This window comes from Arachis hypogaea, chromosome 9, assembly GCF_003086295.3.
Source record: "Arachis hypogaea cultivar Tifrunner chromosome 9, arahy.Tifrunner.gnm2.J5K5, whole genome shotgun sequence".
NCBI lineage: Eukaryota > Viridiplantae > Streptophyta > Magnoliopsida > Fabales > Fabaceae > Arachis > Arachis hypogaea.
The window spans coordinates 20,005,622-20,027,923 of record NC_092044.1 but is presented as its reverse complement, the minus strand read 5'-3'; the positions used below and the strand labels follow the sequence as shown (position 1 = coordinate 20,027,923).

The 22,302-nt window shown below is 31.8% G+C and overlaps 2 protein-coding genes across 2 annotated transcripts; one reads left to right on the top strand and one right to left on the bottom strand.

The window, feature by feature from the left end:
* The first annotated feature begins 11,661 nt into the window (after positions 1-11,661).
* On the top strand, positions 11,662-12,423 carry LOC140175080 (uncharacterized). Its single transcript, XM_072201993.1, has one exon. The coding sequence runs from the start codon at positions 11,662-11,664 to the stop codon at positions 12,421-12,423; it is 762 nt and encodes a 253-aa protein (XP_072058094.1).
* Positions 12,424-19,854: 7,431 nt separating this feature from the next.
* On the bottom strand, positions 19,855-21,935 carry LOC112710635 (uncharacterized). The gene is made up of 3 exons (XM_025762943.3): positions 21,460-21,935; positions 21,254-21,383; positions 19,855-20,880 (listed from the first exon to the last, which is right to left on the bottom strand). Exons 1-3 carry the CDS (start codon positions 21,590-21,592, stop codon positions 20,046-20,048), a joined length of 1,098 nt encoding a protein of 365 aa, XP_025618728.1. The 5' UTR covers positions 21,593-21,935; the 3' UTR covers positions 19,855-20,045.
* Between the last annotated feature and the right edge of the window lie 367 nt (positions 21,936-22,302).

The following is a 22,302-nucleotide window of genomic DNA, read 5'->3' as shown; positions in this document are numbered from 1 at the left end:
AGTAAACTACAAATTCTATCCACAAATATTTTAAATGCTGATAAAATTATTTACAAAAAATTAAAACTAAAATTGTACTCATAAAAAATAGAGTTCAATTGATAAAACCAACCAAACGCTATAAAATAATTCAAAATTACTAAATTATCTTTATCTCTAATGTAATCTAATTCCAAATTTTCACCCACATCCTCTCCCGACTATAATCTACAGCCACTATCACCACCCATCACACCCCACCACCCCCTCACAACCAACCATAGCTCCTCTTCTGTCGCCTCCTCCTCGAAGCAGCATCACCCCTCCAACTAGAGCATCCTCGATAAATCCCGTAGCAATGCAACAACATCTTCTCGGCCTGCTACGTCCCCTTCAACACCAATCCTCCCTCACCAAGTCATACTTTCTCGATGAGATTATCTACCGCTTCCAATCCGACAGTGTCCTCGACGTCCATCATGGCATGGCTCTTAGAAGTTATACGGCATGTACTTGTGTAAGCTCTTCAACTTACGCATTGTTCACTCTGGCGTTTGGTCGAAGAAGGACTAGGTCTTCACCGAGATTGACATCGTCAATGTCTTTGAAAACATCTCCAATCTCTTTTGGAATGCGAATGAATGATATCTAGAAGAAGAATTAGGAAAATGATATGAAAGTAAGATAGGTGGAATGTGTAGTTGAGGTTGTGGGAAGAATGATAGAGTGATTAAGTATAGTAGAGACTCATCACTATTATCTATAGACAAAACATTTGCTTTCAGTGTTGTTGTTTTGGTTTTTTTTGTGCTATTAGTTTTGATTCCTATAATGGCATTTGTTTTGATTAGTTAAAATGTATTGAGAAAAAAAAAGCAATTATGGAAAGAACAGAAAATATGTTGTGTCATAAGATCTAATGCTTCACCTGAATATATTTTGCAATTTGTTTGGGTTGGGGTGGAATAAGGTAGTGACTAGGTGTGGCATGGTGGGAGAGGATGTGAATAAAAATTTAGAATTAGATTAGGTTTGGTTAGAAAAAAGGATAATTTGAGAATTTTGAGTAATTTTATAATGTTTGGATAGTTTTTATCGATTAAATTTAATTTTTATGGGTAAAACTTTAGTTTTAATTTTTCTGGATAGTTTTGTCAGGATTCAAAAAATTCATGGGTATAAATGATAGTTTACTCTTTAATTTGAGTAAATTGACAATTAGGTCCTTGAAGATTTTGACCTCAGACTAATTAGCCCTTGAAGAAAAAAATTACTAATTTGGTTCTCTATGATAACAAACGATGGACACGTTATGTTCTTCTATTAATTCATCATGTAAAATTTAATGGTGGTGCTTATATGTATCATTAACTAATGTGACGTGTCTATTTATGAAAGATCGTCACATAGATAATAACTTTTAGAGTGAAAATTTACCTGTTTTGATAGTATTCGTGGTAAATAGAGAGCAGTTGATAAAAGTTATATAGAAACTCAAAAGATAATGAATGCTTCATTGTCTAAAACTACTTTGTTTTCATACTCATGTGACAACAACGGAATGCACACTATTGTAGATAATAAAATACATGGATAATTTCGGTTCGTTTCGTACTATTTATTAACAAAAGAAGATACATATCCACCGTTTATTATCATAGAAGACCTAATTCGTATTTTTTTCTTCAAAAGCTAATTTGTCCAAAGTCAAAATTATTAAAGATCTATTCTTGCTTTACTCTTAATCTTACCATCCTAATCCAATGATATTGTGCTAGTTACACCAAATGTAGCATCATTAAGCTTTCTTATTTCAATAAAGAGAGTATTGAAAATTAAGCAATTAAGATGTTCGAAAATGTCATATCACTAATTTAATATTTTAGTCATGTCTCTTTCATTTGTGGAAAGAAAACTCAATTCATTTTTGAGTTTTGAGTAATGACCTCATCATGCTAAGTTAAAAAGGTAAAATCATAGAATTGAAAATTGTCAAGGTTATATAGAAATGTATAAATTATTCTATTGTCTTTGAAACAAAAAAAAAATAAAATAATGGATCATACAAACATTTAGATCCTTGTTACAGGTAAATAAAAAATTATTGTCTACACATGATCAATGCTATTTTGAGTAGTTTAAAAGTTAGACAATTGTTTGATGGGCCAAAATAAACTTCATGCAAAATTTACCTTTTAACACAATTCATTAGGTTATTTACACATTTCAAATGAATGAGAAACAAAATTATATACATGTCTTAAATATATTTTTCTACACAAAAATATTTTTTTATATATATAATGCCTAAATTTAACATAGATTTTATCTTTCAACATAAAACCGATCAAATAGTATAAATTAGTGTGAAACTTTTTTACCTATCCCACAAGTTCTTGACATGAATTATATTTTGTATATGAAATTATGTAATTCATATGGGATTTTCACGAATTAGCATTAGCAGAAAAGTAGATGAATAAATCATAAGGAGGATCCTTATTTCTTTGGCTAATAAAAAATTTGAACGTATTTTTCTATTTTAACTAATATATAAAAACTCCTATTACTTTGTGGTTAGTTCTATGTACCTTCCTTCGACTCTATATTAAAGCAGAATGTTTGTCCACTAAAATGTCTTTTTAGTCCCATGTTAAAAGAATCTTGGTAAAGATGAACTATAGCAGCAATATGCAGCACAGGTAACACAAAGAAGAGAAATGCATCGTGTATTTTATTACTCAAGAATGAAAATACTAACTTCCATATTTTCACCAAATGGAATACAAGATTATATAGGTACCTAACAACCTTTCTACTTGGTATAGATGGCAAAAAAATGTGCAACTCTTCTAGAAAGGTTAAATCTAAAATTTGTGAAGTTTTGGGTTTAGAAATGTCTGATTTAGCTCTAGTTTGCATAAGATGATTATTTTTAGGTAAAGGAGTGACTGGAGTAGTACTAAGTTATAACTCCAAGTCAGATATTGAAACACTATCAGCATGTAGAGGTGTGTATGTTTGATCATGGGTCACATTTTCTAAAGGAATAAGATAATGCAGCGGTGAATTGGGATCATTTGCTTCTATAGTCTGATTAGAGAGTGACTTATTATTTCGGGGGCTAGAAATCTCATGATTGGGTGGATGATGAGATGTGGTGGAGTTAGTAGGAGGTGTTTCAATTATAGAAGATGTAGGGAGAGGTAAAAGAGAAAAAGTGAGATTGGTGTCAGGAAATTGAGTAGAGGATTGCCGAGGAGCATATGTAGGAAATAAAGAAGAGTAGGAGAATTAGGTTTCATCAAACCTTACATGTTTAGTTATAAAATTTTTGCCAGACTTGGTTAAACACTTATCCCCTTTGTGCTTGGGTGCGTAACCAAAAAAAATAGCAAGTTCATATTTGTAGTCAAACGTCTTGGAGTATGGCTTCAAACATGGGAAGCAAGCACTTACTCTGAAGAAGGAGTAATATGGTTTTTGATAATGTAGTTTCTCATATGGAGTAATGTTATTAGTGGTAGGAGAGGCTAAATAATTGATAATGTATGTAGGCAAAAGAAAAGCATCATCCCAATGAATCAAGGAAAGAGAGGCTTTGGCCAACGTAGCAAGATCTATTTTGGTTATATGATAATGTTTTCTTTCAACACGACAATTCTGCTGGTGAGTATGAGGACACGAGAATCTATGTGTGATTCCATTCTCAACAAGGTATTGAGTGAGATTTAAAAAGAAATTACAGTCCATGATCAATTTGGAAGGTTTTTATCTTGAGACCAGTATGATTCTCAATAGTAGCCTTAAACTGTAAAAAAACATTAAATATTTGTGATTTATATTGGAAAAGATATATACAAATGTATCAAGTATAGGCATCAACAAATGAGATATAGTAGTTAAAGCCAAGAAATGAAGTAACAGGGGCAGGACCCCATAAATCTGAATAAATCATGTTAAGAAATGCATTAAAATTGTAAGAATCATGATGAAAAGGTAAAAGATGCCTTTTAGCCATGCAGCAAAATTCACACCATCTGTCTTTGTTAATATTCGAAGGGATATTCATATTACATTATCTCATCACAACTTGTACAATTTTTGGTGCACAATGACCTAACCTATTGTGCCATAAATATAAGAATCAATAGCAGCAGAAAACACCTTAGGATATACATGAAGCTTATTAAAAGAAATATGAGATTTAGCATTATTATTAGTTGATCTTGCAATATTAACACGATTAAACTCATAAATGTCCATCTTAGGAGTTTTTTGAAAAAGAATCTTCTTGGTGGCTTGAGATTTAACATAGCATACATAAGCATGAGACTCAAAAAAGTAATCATTATCACATAAAATTTATAACTAATTAAATTTTGTGCTATGTCAGGAGAATAAAGGAGTTTATTCAAGAGAAATTGTTGATGAGTGTCAAGATTAATTAAAAAAGAGCGTCATCCAGAGTGTGCAATAGATGTATCTGTACCATTACCTAATATAATTTATTCAGGGTCATTATACTCAGAAGCAACAATAGAATGGCTTGGGTCTGGAGTAACATAATGACTTGCACCAGTATTCGGTAGCCATGAGGATCAAACATAAATGAGGGTATTGCAATGTATGCTCTTGGTGTATGATATGATGGTGGTGGTGGAAAAGAAAGGGTGGAGGGAAATTGTGATGCAAGAAGACTATTAGGAGGTGGTCGATAGTTCTAATCAAAACAATAGAAGTAGCTAAATTCTGTATCGCCATATCTGCCACAAAATTGGCAAGAAAGTCTGAAATCTGAATTGTTAGATCTACCACTCCTAAACAATCTTCTTCCTCTCCCTCTTCTTCCATTGAAATTTTCTCTTGAGGGTGCACGTCCATACTGTGAAGGAACTTGAGTATAATTTGCTTGAAAAGATCCTAAATCAGTCCTTTAAATCTCAAACATATTTTCATGAGCCAACAATAATGCCTCAACTTCAACCAATGTAATTGAATCTGATTTAGTCTTTGCTGAGAAAATGTACAAAGCATAATCCTCACAGAGGCCTTCAGTTATGGCATTAATGTGATCCTCCAAAGATAAGTTGTATCATATATGTTAGGCACCAGACAAATGACACAACAAAGTATAGAGATGAAAAATTAGATATTTGTATAAAATGACCTTTTTTGAAAATTACAATTTTTCTTTATCACAAGGAGATTACAATAACACTCTCTCTTGACAAAAGAAGAAGACACTTCTCTCTACATATATAGGAGAAAACTACTCAAAGAAATATTATGTTATTCTATCTGGATGACTTGATTGAAAACAAAATGAAAATATTTTCAATTTATAAGCGAATCTCTATTACGTAAACCACCCGTAACATGATGTTACTATTCTTTCTCTGCACCATCAAAGTTTGATGGCTATTATGTAGGAGTACTTTTTCTCCTTTTATTATTTAGTTTTCTTTTTTTTTCTTTTCTATAATTAGCTTTACTAAACTTACAATCTCCCACTTAAAGTTAATTTTGGTAAATTTTCAAAATTCATATTACTCATGTATTCGATAGGCCATATGAAGATCTACACCATTCAAAATTTTTCAGTGTTGATTGGTTTTGTCATGGCATCTGCTAGGTTATCGTTAGCGTGAATCTTCTGCATATCAACACTTTCTTCCTCTACTACTTCCCGAACAAAGTGATATTAGACTCCAATGTGTTTCGTTCTTGAATGAAAGACAGGATTCCTTGAAATGTGCAAGACACTCTGACTGTCACAATACACAAGAATCTTCTGTTGTTTGTGTCTGAGTTCCTCCATCAACCTTTGGATCCAAATAGCTTTCTTGTATGGTTGTGTAGCTGCCATATATTCAGCTTCTGTAATAGATAAAGCTACAATAGTCTATAATTTAGATAGCCACCTCACAACTCCTCCTGAAAGCATGAACACATATCATGTAGTAGATTTTTGTTTATCAAGATCACCTGCAAAGTCTGAATCGACATATCCATTAATAATGAATTTCGGTCCTCTAAAACATAATGCAACATTTAAGGTTTCTTTGATCTATCTCAGAATCCTCTTAACAGCATTCCAATGCTCTTTACCCGGATCTACCATAAATTGACTTACCACCGCAATTGCTTGAGAAATATCTGGCCTTATACAGATCATGGCATACATAAGGCTTCCCACCGCTGATGCATACTGTATTTGAGACATTTCTATCCTTTCTGCTTCACTAATAAGGCACGTACTTGAGGATAATTTAAAATTCATAGAAAGTGGGATTGAAATTGGCTTACATTCTTGCATATTGAAGCATTGAAAGATCTTCTTCAAATAATTGTTTTGCGATAGCCAAATCTTTTTATCCTTTTTGTCTCAGTGGATTTGCATCCTTGAAATATTGATTTCTAGTCCTAAGTCTTTTATATCAAACTCCCTAGCCAACTGTATCTTCAATTCTTGGATTTGATCTTTGTTGGGACCTACTACCAACATGTCATCCACATACAACAGCAAAATGATGAAATTATTATCACCGGACCTCTTGTAATAGGTACAATAATCTGAACTAAGTCTGTTGTATCCAAGGCTAATAATGAAAGAATCAATTCTCTTGTACCAACACCTTGACGCCTGCTTAAAACCGTACAAAGATTAAGTTAACCTACAAACCAAATTTTCTTTTCCTTGTTCTTTAAAACCTTCCGGTTGGAGCATATATATCTCTTCTTCAAGTTCTTTATGAGAAAAAGTAGTCTTTATATCTAATTGCTCTAGATGTAAATCAAATACAGCACACATAGCCAAAACTACTTTGATAGTAGTTAGTCTCTCCACTAGAGAAAAATATTTCATTGAAGTCAACATTTTCTTTCTGAGTATATCCCTTGACAACCAATTTTGCATGATATCGTTCCACCTTATCATTACTATCTCGTTTGATCTTGTAAACCCATTTGTTAACAATGGCTTCACAACCTGCTGGAAGTTCAATAATTTCTAGGTATGGTTCCTATGTAATGCCTCGATTTCTTTTTGCATTGCTGTCATCTACATAGAGGCATCTAGATTATGCATAGCCTCCATAAAAGTTGTTAGCTCTCCGTCTTCTATTAGAAGACAATATGTATCATGGTTTGTCAAAATATAATTTGAATTTCATGATGGTGTTTTTGTTTGTCAAGTGGATCGACGAACTTTTATGTCATTGGCCTCTGTTTCTTGTTCTTTGTGTTGTGGTTCTGCTTCAGAAAGATCACCTTCTCTGCATTTTTTATCTATTTGAACAATGATTATTTCTTCAACAGTTGCTATCATTTTCTTGTTCTCTTTGCAATTCGTCTTCTGCAAATATCACATCTCTGCTGACAACTACCTTGCGGGTAGTGGTATCCCACAGGCGATACCCTTTAACTCTGTCAGCATAACCTAAGAATATACATTTCCTAGACTTTGAGTCCAGCTTTGTTTTTCCTGGGAATTGTACATCACGTACACAAGACAACCAAATATATGTAAAGAAGAATAATTAGATAGCTTACCTTGCCACATCTCCATTGGTGTCTTCAACCCAATTGCAGTTGATGGTGACCGATTTATCACATAACAGGCGATTTTAAAGGATTCTGTCCAAAAAGACTTGGCTAAACCTGCAGTTTGCAACATAGCTTGTGCTCTTTCTAGGAGAGTTTTATTCATTCGCTCTGCTGTACCATTTTGCTGAGGCGTATATGCAACTATAAATTACCGTTGAATACCTGCTTGCTTGCAAAATGTTAAAAAATCACCACCGACATATTCTCTTCCATTATCTGTCCTTAAGCACTTGATCTTCTTTCAGGATTCAAGTTTCAACTTTTGCTTTAAACTCTTTAAACATCGCAACACGTCTGACTTCTTCTTGATTGGGTACACCCATAGCCTCTTAGAGTAATTATCAATAAAAGATACAAGATATTTTGCTCCTCCTAGGGACATCTTTGGTGATTCCCACACATCAAAATGAATTAACTCCAATATGTACTTGCTTCGAGCAATTGATCTACCAAACGTCAATCTATGTTGCTTGCTTGTAACGCAATGCTTACAAAACAGTAAGTTTACCGATTTGAGCCCGTGAATAAGATTACGTTCCACAAGAATCTTCAAGCCTTGTTTTGACATGAGGCCAAGTTTGCAATGCCATATCATCGTCATTTCTTCTTGGCTTGCTGAAGCAACTGATGTCTCTACCTCTTGCAAAGTATCTCCCATAAGCATGTATAGATTTACGATAATCTTTTCTGCTTTTATTACCACAAGAGCACCTTTAACAACTTTCAAGATCCCACTTTCAATATGGGTCTTGCAACCAAGATCATCCAATTTTCCAATCGACAACAAATTCTTCTTCAAGCCCTTCACATGTCTTGCCCCTTGAAGTGAATGAATAAAACTATCAAACATTTTTATTTTAATAGTACCTATTCCAACAATTCCTAAGGCATGATCGTTTTCCATAAACATAGATCCTTCCAAGATAGGTTCATATGTATAAAACCAATCACGATGAGGAGTCATATACCAGGTTGCTTCTGAATCAATAATCCAAACATCAGTGAGCTGTTTGGTGCCTTTAAAACCAATTGCTGCTTCACCATACAGGATTTCTCCATCATCAAAGGTACTCACAACACATCCTTGAGAACTTGATCATTCTGGAACCTTCTCTATACTCTTCTTATTCCGACAATCTTTCTTGAAGTTTCCTCTCTTGCCACAATTGTAGCATTTGAATTGCTTCTTTTCTTGTGACTTTAGTCTACTTTGGCTCCCACTGGAACCACGCTCCATTGATCTTTTCTCTCGTCATCAACAGCACCTCTGCTTGCTTTGAGTTCTCGAACCTATCTTCCTTATTCTTGTGCCTAGATTCTTCCTCAAGAATTGTAGCAGTCATATCATCAAAAGAAAGATAGTCTGTCAAAATATTATTGGTTAAGTTAATGATGAGCTGATCATATGAATCTGGTAGATTTTGAAGTAGAAGCTCTGCATGTTCATTTTCTGCTATGTTGTAATCCAACAATGAGAGTTAGAAAAATAGTGTATTTAGATTGTTGATGTGATCTGTTGCCGATGTAGATTCACTCATTCGAAGAGTATAAAGTCTTCTCTTCAAGAATATCTTTTTGTGAAGTGACTTGACTTCATATAATTTGGTGAGAGCATCCCAATTTTTTTTGCTGTCCTTTTCTCTGCTACACTTGACAGGACTGAATCACCGAGTGCCAAGTGTAAGTTTGCAACGGCATTGTCATCCATCTCCTTTCATTTTTTATCTGTAATCCCAGCGGGTCTACCTTTAATTACTGTCATGCAATTGTCTTTTCTCATAATTGCTTTTATTTTCAATTTTCATAAGAAAAAATTACTCCCACTGAATTTCAGAATCTCATACTTTGATGCCATCTTTTTAGATGATAACTCAAAGTTAAAAAAATATTAATCAGCAACATTCAGCTCTGATACGACTGTTAGGCACCAGACAAATGGCACAACAAAATATAGAGATGAAAAATTAGAGATTTGTATAAAATGACTTTTTTTGAAAATTTCATCTTTTTTTATCACAAGGAGCTTACAATAACACTCTCTCTTGACAAAAGGAGAACACTTCTCTCTGCATATATAGGAGAAAATTACTCAAAAAAATATTATGTTATTCTTTCTAGATGACATGATTGAAAATAAAATAAAAAAAATTTTAATTTATAAGTGAAATTCTGTTATGTAATGTTAATATTCTTTCTCTTTCTCCACCATCAAAATTTGATGACTATTACATAAGAGTATTTTTTCTCTTTTTATTATTTAATTTTTTTCTATAATTAGCTTTACTAAACTTATACTATAGCAGTCAATGAATCTGCCATTTTTTTATTTTATTCAGATATTCTATTGCAGATGTATCTTACTTTTTTATTATTTTAAGTTATGCTTTCAATTGATGTGCTTTAATCTCGGAAATCTTTGAAAAAAGAAAAGTCTTCAATTGAAGCCCAAGCGGCCAAGCCTGATGTGCAAAAGCACATTCCAACATTTTGTTCTTGAAGCTTATGTGTAAAAATACGAGAATTCAAGTCATAAAGTAGTCGTCTTTAATCTTCCATTGCTTGTATTTTATAGATTCTGTCCCTGAAGTTTTGGTTGCACTATCTTCAAATTGTGTTGGAACATTCTCAGGAATGAGATGATCTATAAGATCATTGGCGTTTATCACATGGAGTGCCAATTGTCATGAATTTTCTATAAGCTTATCCAAGAGAGGTGCAGTGAATGCATTTGAATTAGAAGAGGTTGATAAAGAAAAAACTGAAATGATAGAAATTATGGATCGTAATTCTGAGTTCTAGATACCATGAAAGAATCTTGATAAAGATGAACTATAACAGAAGTAACATAAAAACGAAAAATGTATCGTATGTTTAATTACTTAATAAAAAAGGTTAATTTCTGTGTTTTCACCAAATAGAATACAAAATTATATAGACACCTAACAACCTTTTTAAAAAGAAAAAGTATAACTTATCCTCACTAATTTCTCTAGCTGATTTTGTTTTGATTATATAACAAAATCAGAAACGGTTTAACCAACCTTAATAGCAATTTCTGCAGTTTTTATTCTATATGTTTAATAGCAGTTTCTGCACTATTAACTTATTCTATATGTCTAATACATGTACTCCCATAATTAAATAAATTAATATTATCTAATTTAATTAATATTATATATGTATTAACCATTTTTCTAGTAATTCGTGTTATTTTCGTGTCTTACTCCTACCCCAGAAATTTATAGGTCTTTTACATGATTTATTCATTAACATTTTGTTCAATCTAATTTATGGGAAGACCTCATGAATTATTTATTTATTTTTTGCTCATACCGACTCTTCATGAATTAGTTTCAGAACTACATTTATTTTACATTAATTGTAGTATCTGATCGAATTTTATATTGTAAAATAAAATCTATATTAAATCCACAAATTGCATATAAAAAAAATTTATATAGAAAAAACTGGACTAAAAAATATATGTAATATTAGTTCTTAGTTATTTTAAATATGTAAATTTTTATATTTGTTACATGAGAAAATATGTAGAATAACTTATTAAAATAGTTAGTAGCTGAGCTAGTTGTAAATAATAGTTAGTTAGGAGGCTAATTATTGTTATTTAAGAGTTGCAGCGAGTTGTAAAAGTTAGTTAGAAATTCAATTCAATGAAATTAGTTTTTGAGACTGAGAGAACCCCGATTTTTTCTTTGGTCACAATTTTCTCATCTTGTGAAGTTTTTCCAGTCCCTTCCTGAATGCTTCACCATTTCAACATGGTGCGGTGAGCGTGGAAGGAAGAAATTAGTGAGGAATTGAATTTCAAAAAGGATGAATCGGCAAAAATTTTGTTGAATTTCACTATTGTTGGATTTTTTCCTCCCCTTTCTGAATCTTCTTTCATTCTTCGTCTTCTACTATTTTCTTCTCTTTCTTTGAGATTCAAATGATAGAGACTAATGAGATCTGTGTTGTCTGAACAAGATTCAAAGATTCAGGTAACCATTTTTGATTAGCGAGTCTTGGGAAGAAGATTGCGCAATTGATTACGAATTCCAGCGTCGGTCGCAAATGGCATCAGAGGCGAATCCTACAATTGATCTGCAAACGCTGAGAAGTCGTCTGAATCAGCTAAATCAGATGCAGTTAAATTCAAATAGGAACCAGCAGAATCTAGCTTTAGAATCGGTAAGTCCGTATTTCTTGCATCCTAGAGAAAGTTTAGGAACAACCCTAATTGCTATTGAATTAGAGCACAACAATTATCAAGTATGGGAGAGAGCAATGTGGAGAGCGTTGAGAGAAAAGAACAAGATCATGTTCATAAATGGTTTACTTCGGCGACCAACACAAGAAGATCCACTGTTTGATGCATGGGAGAGATGCAATACATTCGTAGTTTCGTCGATTAATCACTCATTGAGTCTTAACATAGCTAAAAGTGTCCTTTGGATCAACACGGTGGAAGAACTATGGAGAGAACTGAAACAACGTTACTGCCAAGGAGACATGTGCAAGATTGCTGCGTTGGAAGAAGAGATGTTTGCAAGCAAGCAAGGAGAATTATCTGTGACAGATTATTACACGCAATTGAAAACAATCTGGGAAGAACTAGAGAACTTTTGTCCTGTACCAAACTGTTCAAGATGCATTGATATGTGCACTTGTGAGCTTAGTATCATGAGAAATTACAGAGAAGAATCCCAAGTGGTAAGGTTCTTGAGAGGATTAAGTGATCAATTCGCCACTGTGAGATCACAAATCATGCTGATGAAGCCAATACCGAAGCTAGAATCTGTGTTTGCCTCTGTTTTGCAGCAAAAAAACAGCTAAATATGCCTAAAACTCTGGACAGCAATGCACTAATGATGAATGCAAGAAGCAGTAGTGCAAACTCAAGAAGTGAGGTTAATAATGGCAATATGAAAGGCAGAGGCAGAGGCAGAGGCAGAGGCAGAGGAGAAAGAAGTCAAAAACAGTGTACCTACTGTGAAAAATTAGGACACTAAATTGACGTATGTTACAAGAAGCATGTATATCCTCCTAATCTCAAGAACAATCAAAACTCATTCAACAACATAGTTGCTGAAGATAATGATGAAGACAGCAATATGCAGATCTAGTCCCAGAAAGAAATGGATGATAAGTCTGAGCCTTATTTTATTTTAGAGCAGAGGGAAGCATTGCTTGCTCTTTTGCAAAACCAAGAATCTCAGCCAAGGCATAGCATCAATCAGATTAGTACTATTACTCTCCCGTTTAACAAAGGTATATTCTATATCATGTCACTTTCTATTTTTAGCCCAAGATCCTGGGTTATTGACTCAGGTGCCACAAACCATGTAGCTTACTCACACAAATCCTTTCACAGGATTTATAAAATTAACCATGTGATCATTAACATGCCTGATGGAACTAGAATAATTGCAACACAGCAGGAAATGTCTTTTTTCATAACAATTTACAACTATTTAATGTGTTTTACATTCCAACTTTTAAATTCAATTTGATATCGGTTTCAAAATTAACTCTGGATTCTAAATGTCAATTGATTTTTGATGAAAATGGATGTGCAATCCAGGAAAAGAAAACATTGAAGACAGTTGGTGTAGCTGAATAGCGAAGTGGATTGTTTTACATTTGAAAATCAAATTCAGCATGCATCAATACACACACATCACATTCATCATATCCTGACCATTCTGCATTATGGCATCTTAGGTTAGGGCATTTGCTGAATCATAGAATAAAGGTGCTGTAAGGGACATACACTGATTTACAATTTTTTAGTTGTAATAAGCCATGTGACTCGTCACTATGCAAAGAAAAAGAGAAATTTCTTTCTACCAAGAAGTACACAAAGTAAGAACAAATTTGATGTTGTGCATATTGACATTTGGGGTCCAATAAATACTGTATCAATTTTTGGTTTTAAGTACTTCTTAACGATAGTAGATGATAAAAGTATATTCACTTGGATTTACTTCATGAAAGAAAAAAGTAAAGCTGTTGAATTAGTTAAAAGTTTTGTTAAATTAATTGAAACTCAATTTGGTATCACTATCAAGAATATTAGAACAGATAATAGACCCGAATTTAAGCTCAATGCTTTCTATGAACTGAAAAGAATCATACATCAAATATCATGCGTTGAGACGCCTCAACAGAATAGAATAGTTGAGAGAAAACATCAGCACATTTTAGAAATAACAAGAGCACTAATATTTCACTCTAATTTGCCCAAGAAATTTTAGAATTATGCTGTGACACATTCAGTTCACTTGAAGAATAGAATTCCCAACAATATTTTAAAAAATATCTCATCATATCAATTGTTATATGATAAACAGTCAGATATTTCATCTCTCAAAATCTTTGGATGTTTGGTGTATGCATCTACACTAGTGAATCATAGAAGCAAACTAGATAAGAGGGTTAGAAAGTGTGTCTATCTTGGTATAAAAGAAGGAGTTAAAGGACACTTACTATATTATCTTAGTAGTAGAGATATCATTTCAAGAAATACCATTTTTATGAATTTATTTTGCCTTTTACAATACAAGAAACGGTACAAACCGAGAAAGTTGAGCATGAAACACATCCAGATTTTTGCATATATGATTTACATACATTTGATGATCCCTTATGCATTGAAATTCAACAATCACACACACAACCAGGATCACAACAAATTGCATCTAGGGCCTCATCTTTAGATCATGCACCATTAGCATCCTTTCATACCAATATTCTTATTCAATCTTCACACACTCCCACTATGCAACCATTAAGAAGGTCCACTAGGGAGACAAAAAATCAACATACCTTGCTGATTTTCAATGCATGACTACTTTATCAGCTCTATTAGCTACACCAGATTTCAGCACAACTCATTCTTCACAATGTCCTCATGAAAATTTTTTTGATCATCAGTTTGATATTATTCATGATCTGAAACAATTTCTTTGAACATTTCACCCTACTATTTTTTGAATTCGCAATACCAGATTCAACCTTACCCCTCATTCCATTATGTCCATCCTCCATTGAATTTGTCAATTAAACCACCTTCCAGCCAATACACACTGAACCCAAATGCTATGCTGAGGCTGTCACTAATCAAAATGGCAAGAAGCGATTAATGTGAAGTTAAATGCTCTAAAAGAAAATAAGATTTGGATTCTAACACCTCTTCCAACTGGAAAAAGGACTATAGGCTGCAGATGGGTGTTTAAATTGAAGCTCAATGCTAATAGAACGGTGGAACGCCACAAGGCCAGATTAGTGGCACTGGGCTTCACCCAGACGGCTGGGGTGGACTATCTTGAAAACATTTAGCCCTATTGTGAAGATGACAACCCTTCGAATCTTGCTTGTCATTGCAGTAGTCAAAGGCTGGTTCGTGCATCAATTGGATGTCAACACGACCTTTTTACACGGAGATCTTGCTGAAGAGGTTTATAGGATGCTTCCTCCTGGACTTTTCCTCTCTGACCCGGGACTGGTATGCAAGTTAGTTCGTTCCCTTTATGGCTTAAAACAAGCCAGCAGGCAGTGAAACACTAAGCTCACTTCCACTCTTCTTTCGATTGGTTATTGTCAGTCTCAAGTGACTATAGCCTTTTCACTAAATCTACAGAATCTGGTTTCACAGTTATAGTATTATATGTTAATGACCTAATTGTTTCAGTGGATGACATGGCAAAGATCACTTTTATCAAATAGCATTTGCATCATTTGTTCAAGATCAAAGACATTGGTGAACTCAAGTTCTTTCTTGGCTTGGAGGTGATTCGAAGCAAGAGAGGGATCACGGTGAATCAAAAGAAATACTGTCTCGATCTCTTGAAGGATTATAACCTACTAAATGCCAAGCCAGCAGCAACACCAATAGACTACACTATCAAATTGACCAAGACTTCAGGAAATCTGTTGCAGTCCAATACAGAGTATACAAAGCTGATTGGAAATTGATCTATTTAACTAATACTAGGTTAGAAATTGGATATGCTGTTGGGAGACTAAGTCAATACTTGAATTTTTCCACAAAAATACACTTTAAAGCAGCATTGGAGTTTTTAGATACTTAAGAGGAACACCAACCAAGGAGATGATGTTTGCAGCTGACACAGATTTAACACCTATTGATTTTTCGGACAGTGATGGGGTACTTGTTCAGATACAAGGAGATCAACCTCAAACTATTGCTTCTTCATTGGCACTTCAATTGTGTCCTGAAAAAGTAAGAAACAGAGTATGGTTGCTAATTCTTCATGTGAGGCTGAATATAGAGCCCTAGCAATAGCCATACGAGAGGCACAGTGGATCACTTATGTGCTGCAAGATCTGAGAGTAAAGCTGAAAAAACCCATTGGGATATACTGTGATAGCCAATCGGCATTGCATATTGCCGCTAATCCAGCATTCCATGAGAGAACCAAACATATAGAGATGGATCATCATATTGTGAGAGACAAATGGTAAGAGTAAGTCACAAAGCTGCTACCCATCTCCATCCACAATCAAGTGGCAGACATATTGACAAAAGCGTTGACTCCCAATTAGTTTTAACAATATTTGAGCAAGTTGAGAATGATAGAAAGCATCAATTCTAGTTTGAGAGGGGGTGTTACATGAAAAAACATATAGAGTAACTTGTTAGAATAGTTAATAGTTCAGCTAGTTGTAAATAATAGTTAGTTAGAAAGTTAATTGTTGTTATTTAAGAGTTACAGCGATAAAAGTTACTTAAAAACTCAATTCAATGAAATCAGATTTTGAGATTGTGAGAAAATCCAATTTTTTTTGGTCAAAATTTTTTCATCTTGTAAAATTTTTTCAATCTCTTTTTGAACACTTCACCATTTCAACAATATTAAAATTATATTTTAATTTGATATATTTAATTAAATTATATTAAATTTTATTATGATTATGTTAAAATTTTTTAATTTTTTTTAAATAAATAAAAATCTATAACAGAAATAACATTCACATAGCGGGGCAGCGGCGGGGTTCCCACTTCCCATGGAAAATTGGAAACCATTCCCATCCCTAAATTTATATTATGGGTGAATGTTAATATTGTATTCATTAAGAAATTTTATACTTCAAAATTCAAAAGGACATGGTTAAGTGTAATAGACATAGTGCGCTAATACAAGGAATCTAAAATACGTTGGCCGCAAGTCCACAACGACCACTTGAGAATTCAATATCAATTTTTCTTCCACAGTTTTCTAATTCTTTTACTTTTATATAATACATATATTTGCGCCATAAATATACCATCCCAGCCTCATCCATTTATAAAAGTTTGCGATAACTACATAAACAAAATTAAGTCATTCGTAATTGTAGATTCCAGGAGTTTCTTATATATAAATAAAATAAATTTAATATATATCATTTCTGGGTATTAGTATCTAAATTTAATAACATAATTCAACAAAAAGAAGATTTACTTTTTCCTTTTTAATGTAAGTATTTCTTTCATTCTTTATAAATTATTAAAAAAATATATTAAATTTAGATTACTGAAAATATTAAACAATATGAATAATAGATATATTGAATGTTCAATTTACTAAGTATGTAGATGATCATTTTAATATTAAGATTTATGTGAATAATTTAGAATGTAATATGTTTTACTTAAATTGGATCAATTTTAAAATTTATTGTTCATATTATTCAAAAAAATAATTAATTACCTAGCATAACCCTTACCAATAATGTAACGAGATTAACTTATCTCATTTAAGTTATTCATTCTTCCAAGACTAGTGAAAGAAAACCAATGAAAAAGAGATTAAGAAAAATGATTGTTTGTAGAAAAATAAACGCTCATTATTAAGTATCGAGTGCGTACATATTGTGAATTCGTTAAATTTAAATTCTTCATTTATTATATTTTATTTGAATGATTTGGATTTAAAAAGGTAACTTATTAATCAGATTAATCATTTTTTTTTACAAATTTTAAATTTTTTTTATAAATCTTAGATGTTGAACTAAAATTTAAAATAAAAAAATAGTATATAAATATTAAAAACAACACGTCTATACAAAAAAAAGTTATTAGATTTTAAAATTAAAATAAATAATACATAAAAAAGTTGAAAATTCATGTACTAAATCCAAAAAAAAAGATATATTAGAATCTTACAAAAAATAATATTAAATATATATTATATATATAATTTCAAATTTTAAATAAATTTTGTTTAGTGTGAAATAAAATTATAATATAATATATAAACACAATGATAACAAATTTTGTGTTATATATATATTATGTATATAATATTAAAATTTAGATACATTTTGTTTTATGTGAAATAAAATTATAATATTAAATATAAATCCAATGATAAAAATTTTTTGTGTTATATATATATATATATATATATATATATATATATATATATATATATAATTTTATTTTGTATGAAACAAAATTAAAACATTAAATATGAACAGAATGATAAAAGATTTTGTATTATATAAATTTAATTAAAAAAATATATATACAACCTAAAAAGCAAACAAACGCATAATAATTTTATTTTGTGCGAAACAAAAATTCATATAAAAAAATATTTATATAATTTTTTATTAACAATTTTTTTATTAAAATATGTTATTTTACTATATTTATAATATATTATTTTAGTTAATATATATTATTTAAAAAAATATTTAAAATTTATTATTTTATATTAAGAATATTATTAAAAATATATTATTAGTTTTTTTAAAATAATATTTTTTTATTTAAATAATATGACAACAAAAAAAATTTACGTAACTGCGCCTGCCGTCTACTCAATAAATATTATATTCATTTATTTCTATATTACATGTAAAATAAATAATTAATGTTTAAAAAGTTAATAAAAGAAAGAAATATTCTTTATTTTTACCAACTCTTAGATGAATATAGAGAGATTATATCATTTAAACTATAGCTCGTTGGCAAAGAAAGAAATTCTTAATTATATATTAAATAGAATAATTATTTATTAGGCTCATTCTTATACAAATAAAAATTTTTCTTAGTTTTATATCTGTAATATTTTATACTAACTAGCTTCAAAATTTAATTATTTTTTGAATAAATTAATAAAAAATAATACAAATAATTGTTTAAATAAAAGATAATGAACTTATTGTAACCGTCGTGTATGTTGTGCTTTGACTCATGGTGCCTTCATTGAAACTGGGGTTCTTCTACAGAATCGATTTTGCGTTTGGAGTTAGCCAACTAGCAGTGACGACAGACATGCGTCTTCCTTTTCTACGGCGGCAATTTGCATCTTTCTTTTCTATGGTAGCAATTTTTCAGACTTTGAATATCATTTATGATAGAAATGGAATGGGGTGGGTTCAAGAACGTTAAAATCTGTGCTAGCGAGAACGATAGTGAAAGTACTGCCAGCAAACAAAACAGTGAAAATGCTTGAAGACATCATATCGACAATAACAGAGTAATGGAGGGATTCAATTAAAATTTCTTGAGTACTTTTGGTGTAAAAATCGTCCTATGTTAAATGAGGGAATTAGTTTTTTTTGTTAGTGCAGGTTTGTTTGTTCAGCCCATGATAAAAAAAATAATAATAACAATAGTAAATAAATTTAATCTACTTGATGATTTTTGATAATAGATTAACTTTTAAAGAGTGCTGCACTCCCTATTTTACCTGAAGTGCACTAGCTTTTGCCGAAAAAATAATTAATTCTAAATACTTGAGGACAATTGACTTGCTTAATCCAAATTGGTTATACATATATAACATATTAGTCCGTTGACAATGAAATGAAATGAAAATAAAAACTGGCATGAAGCCAATAAAACATCTGTGATGGATTATATATAGAAAAATGCACCATTCAAAAGCTGTTACAGTGTAGCAAAGAAAGAAACAAATGGTAGGTTTAAAAAAAAAAAAAAAGAAACCAGAAGAACAATCCTTAATTAATCCTTGTATTGCGAATTCTATCCCACAGATAATAATTAAGAAGAACAAAGGTAAAAGACAATTAATATTGGTTACTTTTGTCTCACAAATATAAACACAAATCAGGATTTTTTTTTTTTTTTTTGTAGCAAACCTATATACAATAGAGCAATAATCCCTTGAATTTGGAATTAAAACTCCTCTTTCCCAAATTCAAACAAAACCTATTTATTTTTCTTATGATAATTGAATCACCGACATTCAGATACTGTTATTAGAAATCCGACTAACCTTATCTAGCTAACTAGATTGACATCTCACACAAAAGTTTTCAATAAATACATATTTTTTAATTTTTATTTAAGATTATTAATTATGAAATCAAAACCCGTCTTTTACATATAACAATTCATTGGTCAATAAAAAATTCAAACAAATTTTCAATCTGGGACGAATTAGTCTTTGTCTCACGACAGACAGAGAATACAGAGCCTTTTATATATGTCCAAATGCTGCTGTGAGCTTCTGAATGTCCTTTGAAAAGAAACTAGCCATTTGAGATGGTTCTTGGAACTTGGTATTATTATTATTATGGTGAGGTAACATAATGGGACCTGGTGTATCAGGTATCAAATAGTGTATATCTGGCTTCATTTCATTGCAAAATGATTCAGAAGAAGCAGGCATTGAGACTGGGTTATGAAGGTAGTAATAATACTCATCCCATTTGGATGATAATTCTTCTAACTCTTCTATGCTCATGTGAATTTGGTATTGTTCCTCTTTCAATCCATAGGGTGTAGTATTAGAGATATTTTCAGGAGAGTTGGAAGAAGAAGAAGAAAAAGAAGGCTTGTAAAGGAAACTAGAATCAGTAGGAAGAAATAAATTGGTTGCGGTTGCGGTTGTTGGTGTAAGAATAGAAGTGGTATTGAATGGAAAATCAGTGTTGATATCAAAAGGCCTTCCACTACTGTGGCTATACCAATTAACTGAATTTGAATCTGATGATGATGATGCATGATTTATCATCTGAATTGGAAAACCACTCATGAAATCTGAGTGATGATGGCAACTCATTGAAGATGCTCTGTTTAGCACATAGGGGGTTGCATCATCTGATTTGTTCAACTCATTGGACGATGCTTCTGCTGCCTTTTCTTGGTTTCTGTTGTCGTTGTCCTCGCTGCCGTTCTCGGCCTCCGGAATCTTCTTGTGTGTCACAGGGTCTATACCTCTCTGCCTCAGCTTCTTCTTCAAGCAAGAATTCCACAGATTCTTTATCTCATTGTCGGTCCTCCCTGGCAATTGTGCCGCAATTTGCGACCATCTGAAAAAAATATAAAAAAAAATCAGTAGTCATGTAAAAAATAAAAGGAAAAAACTCACATGTAATTATTTTTTATGTGAAATTAATAACTAAAAATTGTTAAATAATAATTTAATCAAACTTATCAAATTATTTAATGATTCTCAGATATCAACTTTATATAAAAATAACTACATATGAATTTCCACCAAAAATAAATGTAAATGTCCTTTTTAATTTATGACATACAAAATGTCTCTTTATAATTTGAATATTTTTAATAAGTCCCTAACTATTTAAATAATTGGTCTAAGCGTTTTTAATTTACAAGACCGCTTACACCAATTAGTTAGAGAGCTATTAGAGGAAGAGAAGGGATTTGAATTGTTATTACCTATTGCCCAATACTCCATGAAGCTCAATGATGAGATTCTCTTCTTCTTGTGAGAATGTACCTCTCTTCAAATCAGGCCTTAAGTAATTTATCCACCTAAGTCTGCAGCTCTTACCACACCTTTGCAAACCTGTTAATACATTATTATTACATTGACAAGAGTATTAAAAAAAGAAGAAGAAGATTTAAAGGTAGTGTTTGAGTACCTGCTTGCTTAGGCACAGAGCTCCAACATCCATGACCATACTTAGTAATATGCATGAGAAGTTTCTCATCCTCCTCAGGTGACCACAGACCCTTTCGAAGCTTCTGATTGTAACAGCAAGAGTGCCTTCTCATTTTTAAATTAATGATGATGTTGAATTAATTGAAGCTTGTAGCTTAGCTTGGCTTCCAAATCAAGAGAAAATAGTAGTATTGTTTATTTTTATTCCAATGTTAAGGTTTGATAGACAGATGATATAGGAATGCAAATGAAGTGGTGGTGGTATCTATGGCAAGAATTGAAGTCGAATTAGAATATATAAGTGAGCCTAAGCCCCATGAAAGATAGAGATATATATCTTATTGCTTGAACACTATACATATATATATGCTTGAGAACTATAACTTAATTAATATTTGTAAATTAAATAAAAAATATGAGAAACCAAAATAAGCTTATGGTATTTTTATTTTCGTTTTTTTGGTGTGTGTTTATATTAATGTGAAAGAGATGAGACAATGTGAAATTGGACACGTTGTGTTGTGATATAGGCATAGGGGGATGGGAAGGTTGAATTTGGCAAGGTGAGAGAAGATAGAGGGGTTGATGAATAGTGTATCATGTCTTTTGGAAGCTGTGAGAGCATTGCTGTCTTTTGCATCAATAGTGGGCCATTTTTCACTTATATTATAATCAACTCATCAAATTGTCGGAGCAAGAAAAAGAATAAATAAAAACAAGTGTAAAATAATTGACACTTGAAGAGTTATTCATTTTTGTGTAATTGTAAGTAGGAGAAATTGAGTAGTAATTATCTAATTTTGACATAATTTTTTTATATTTA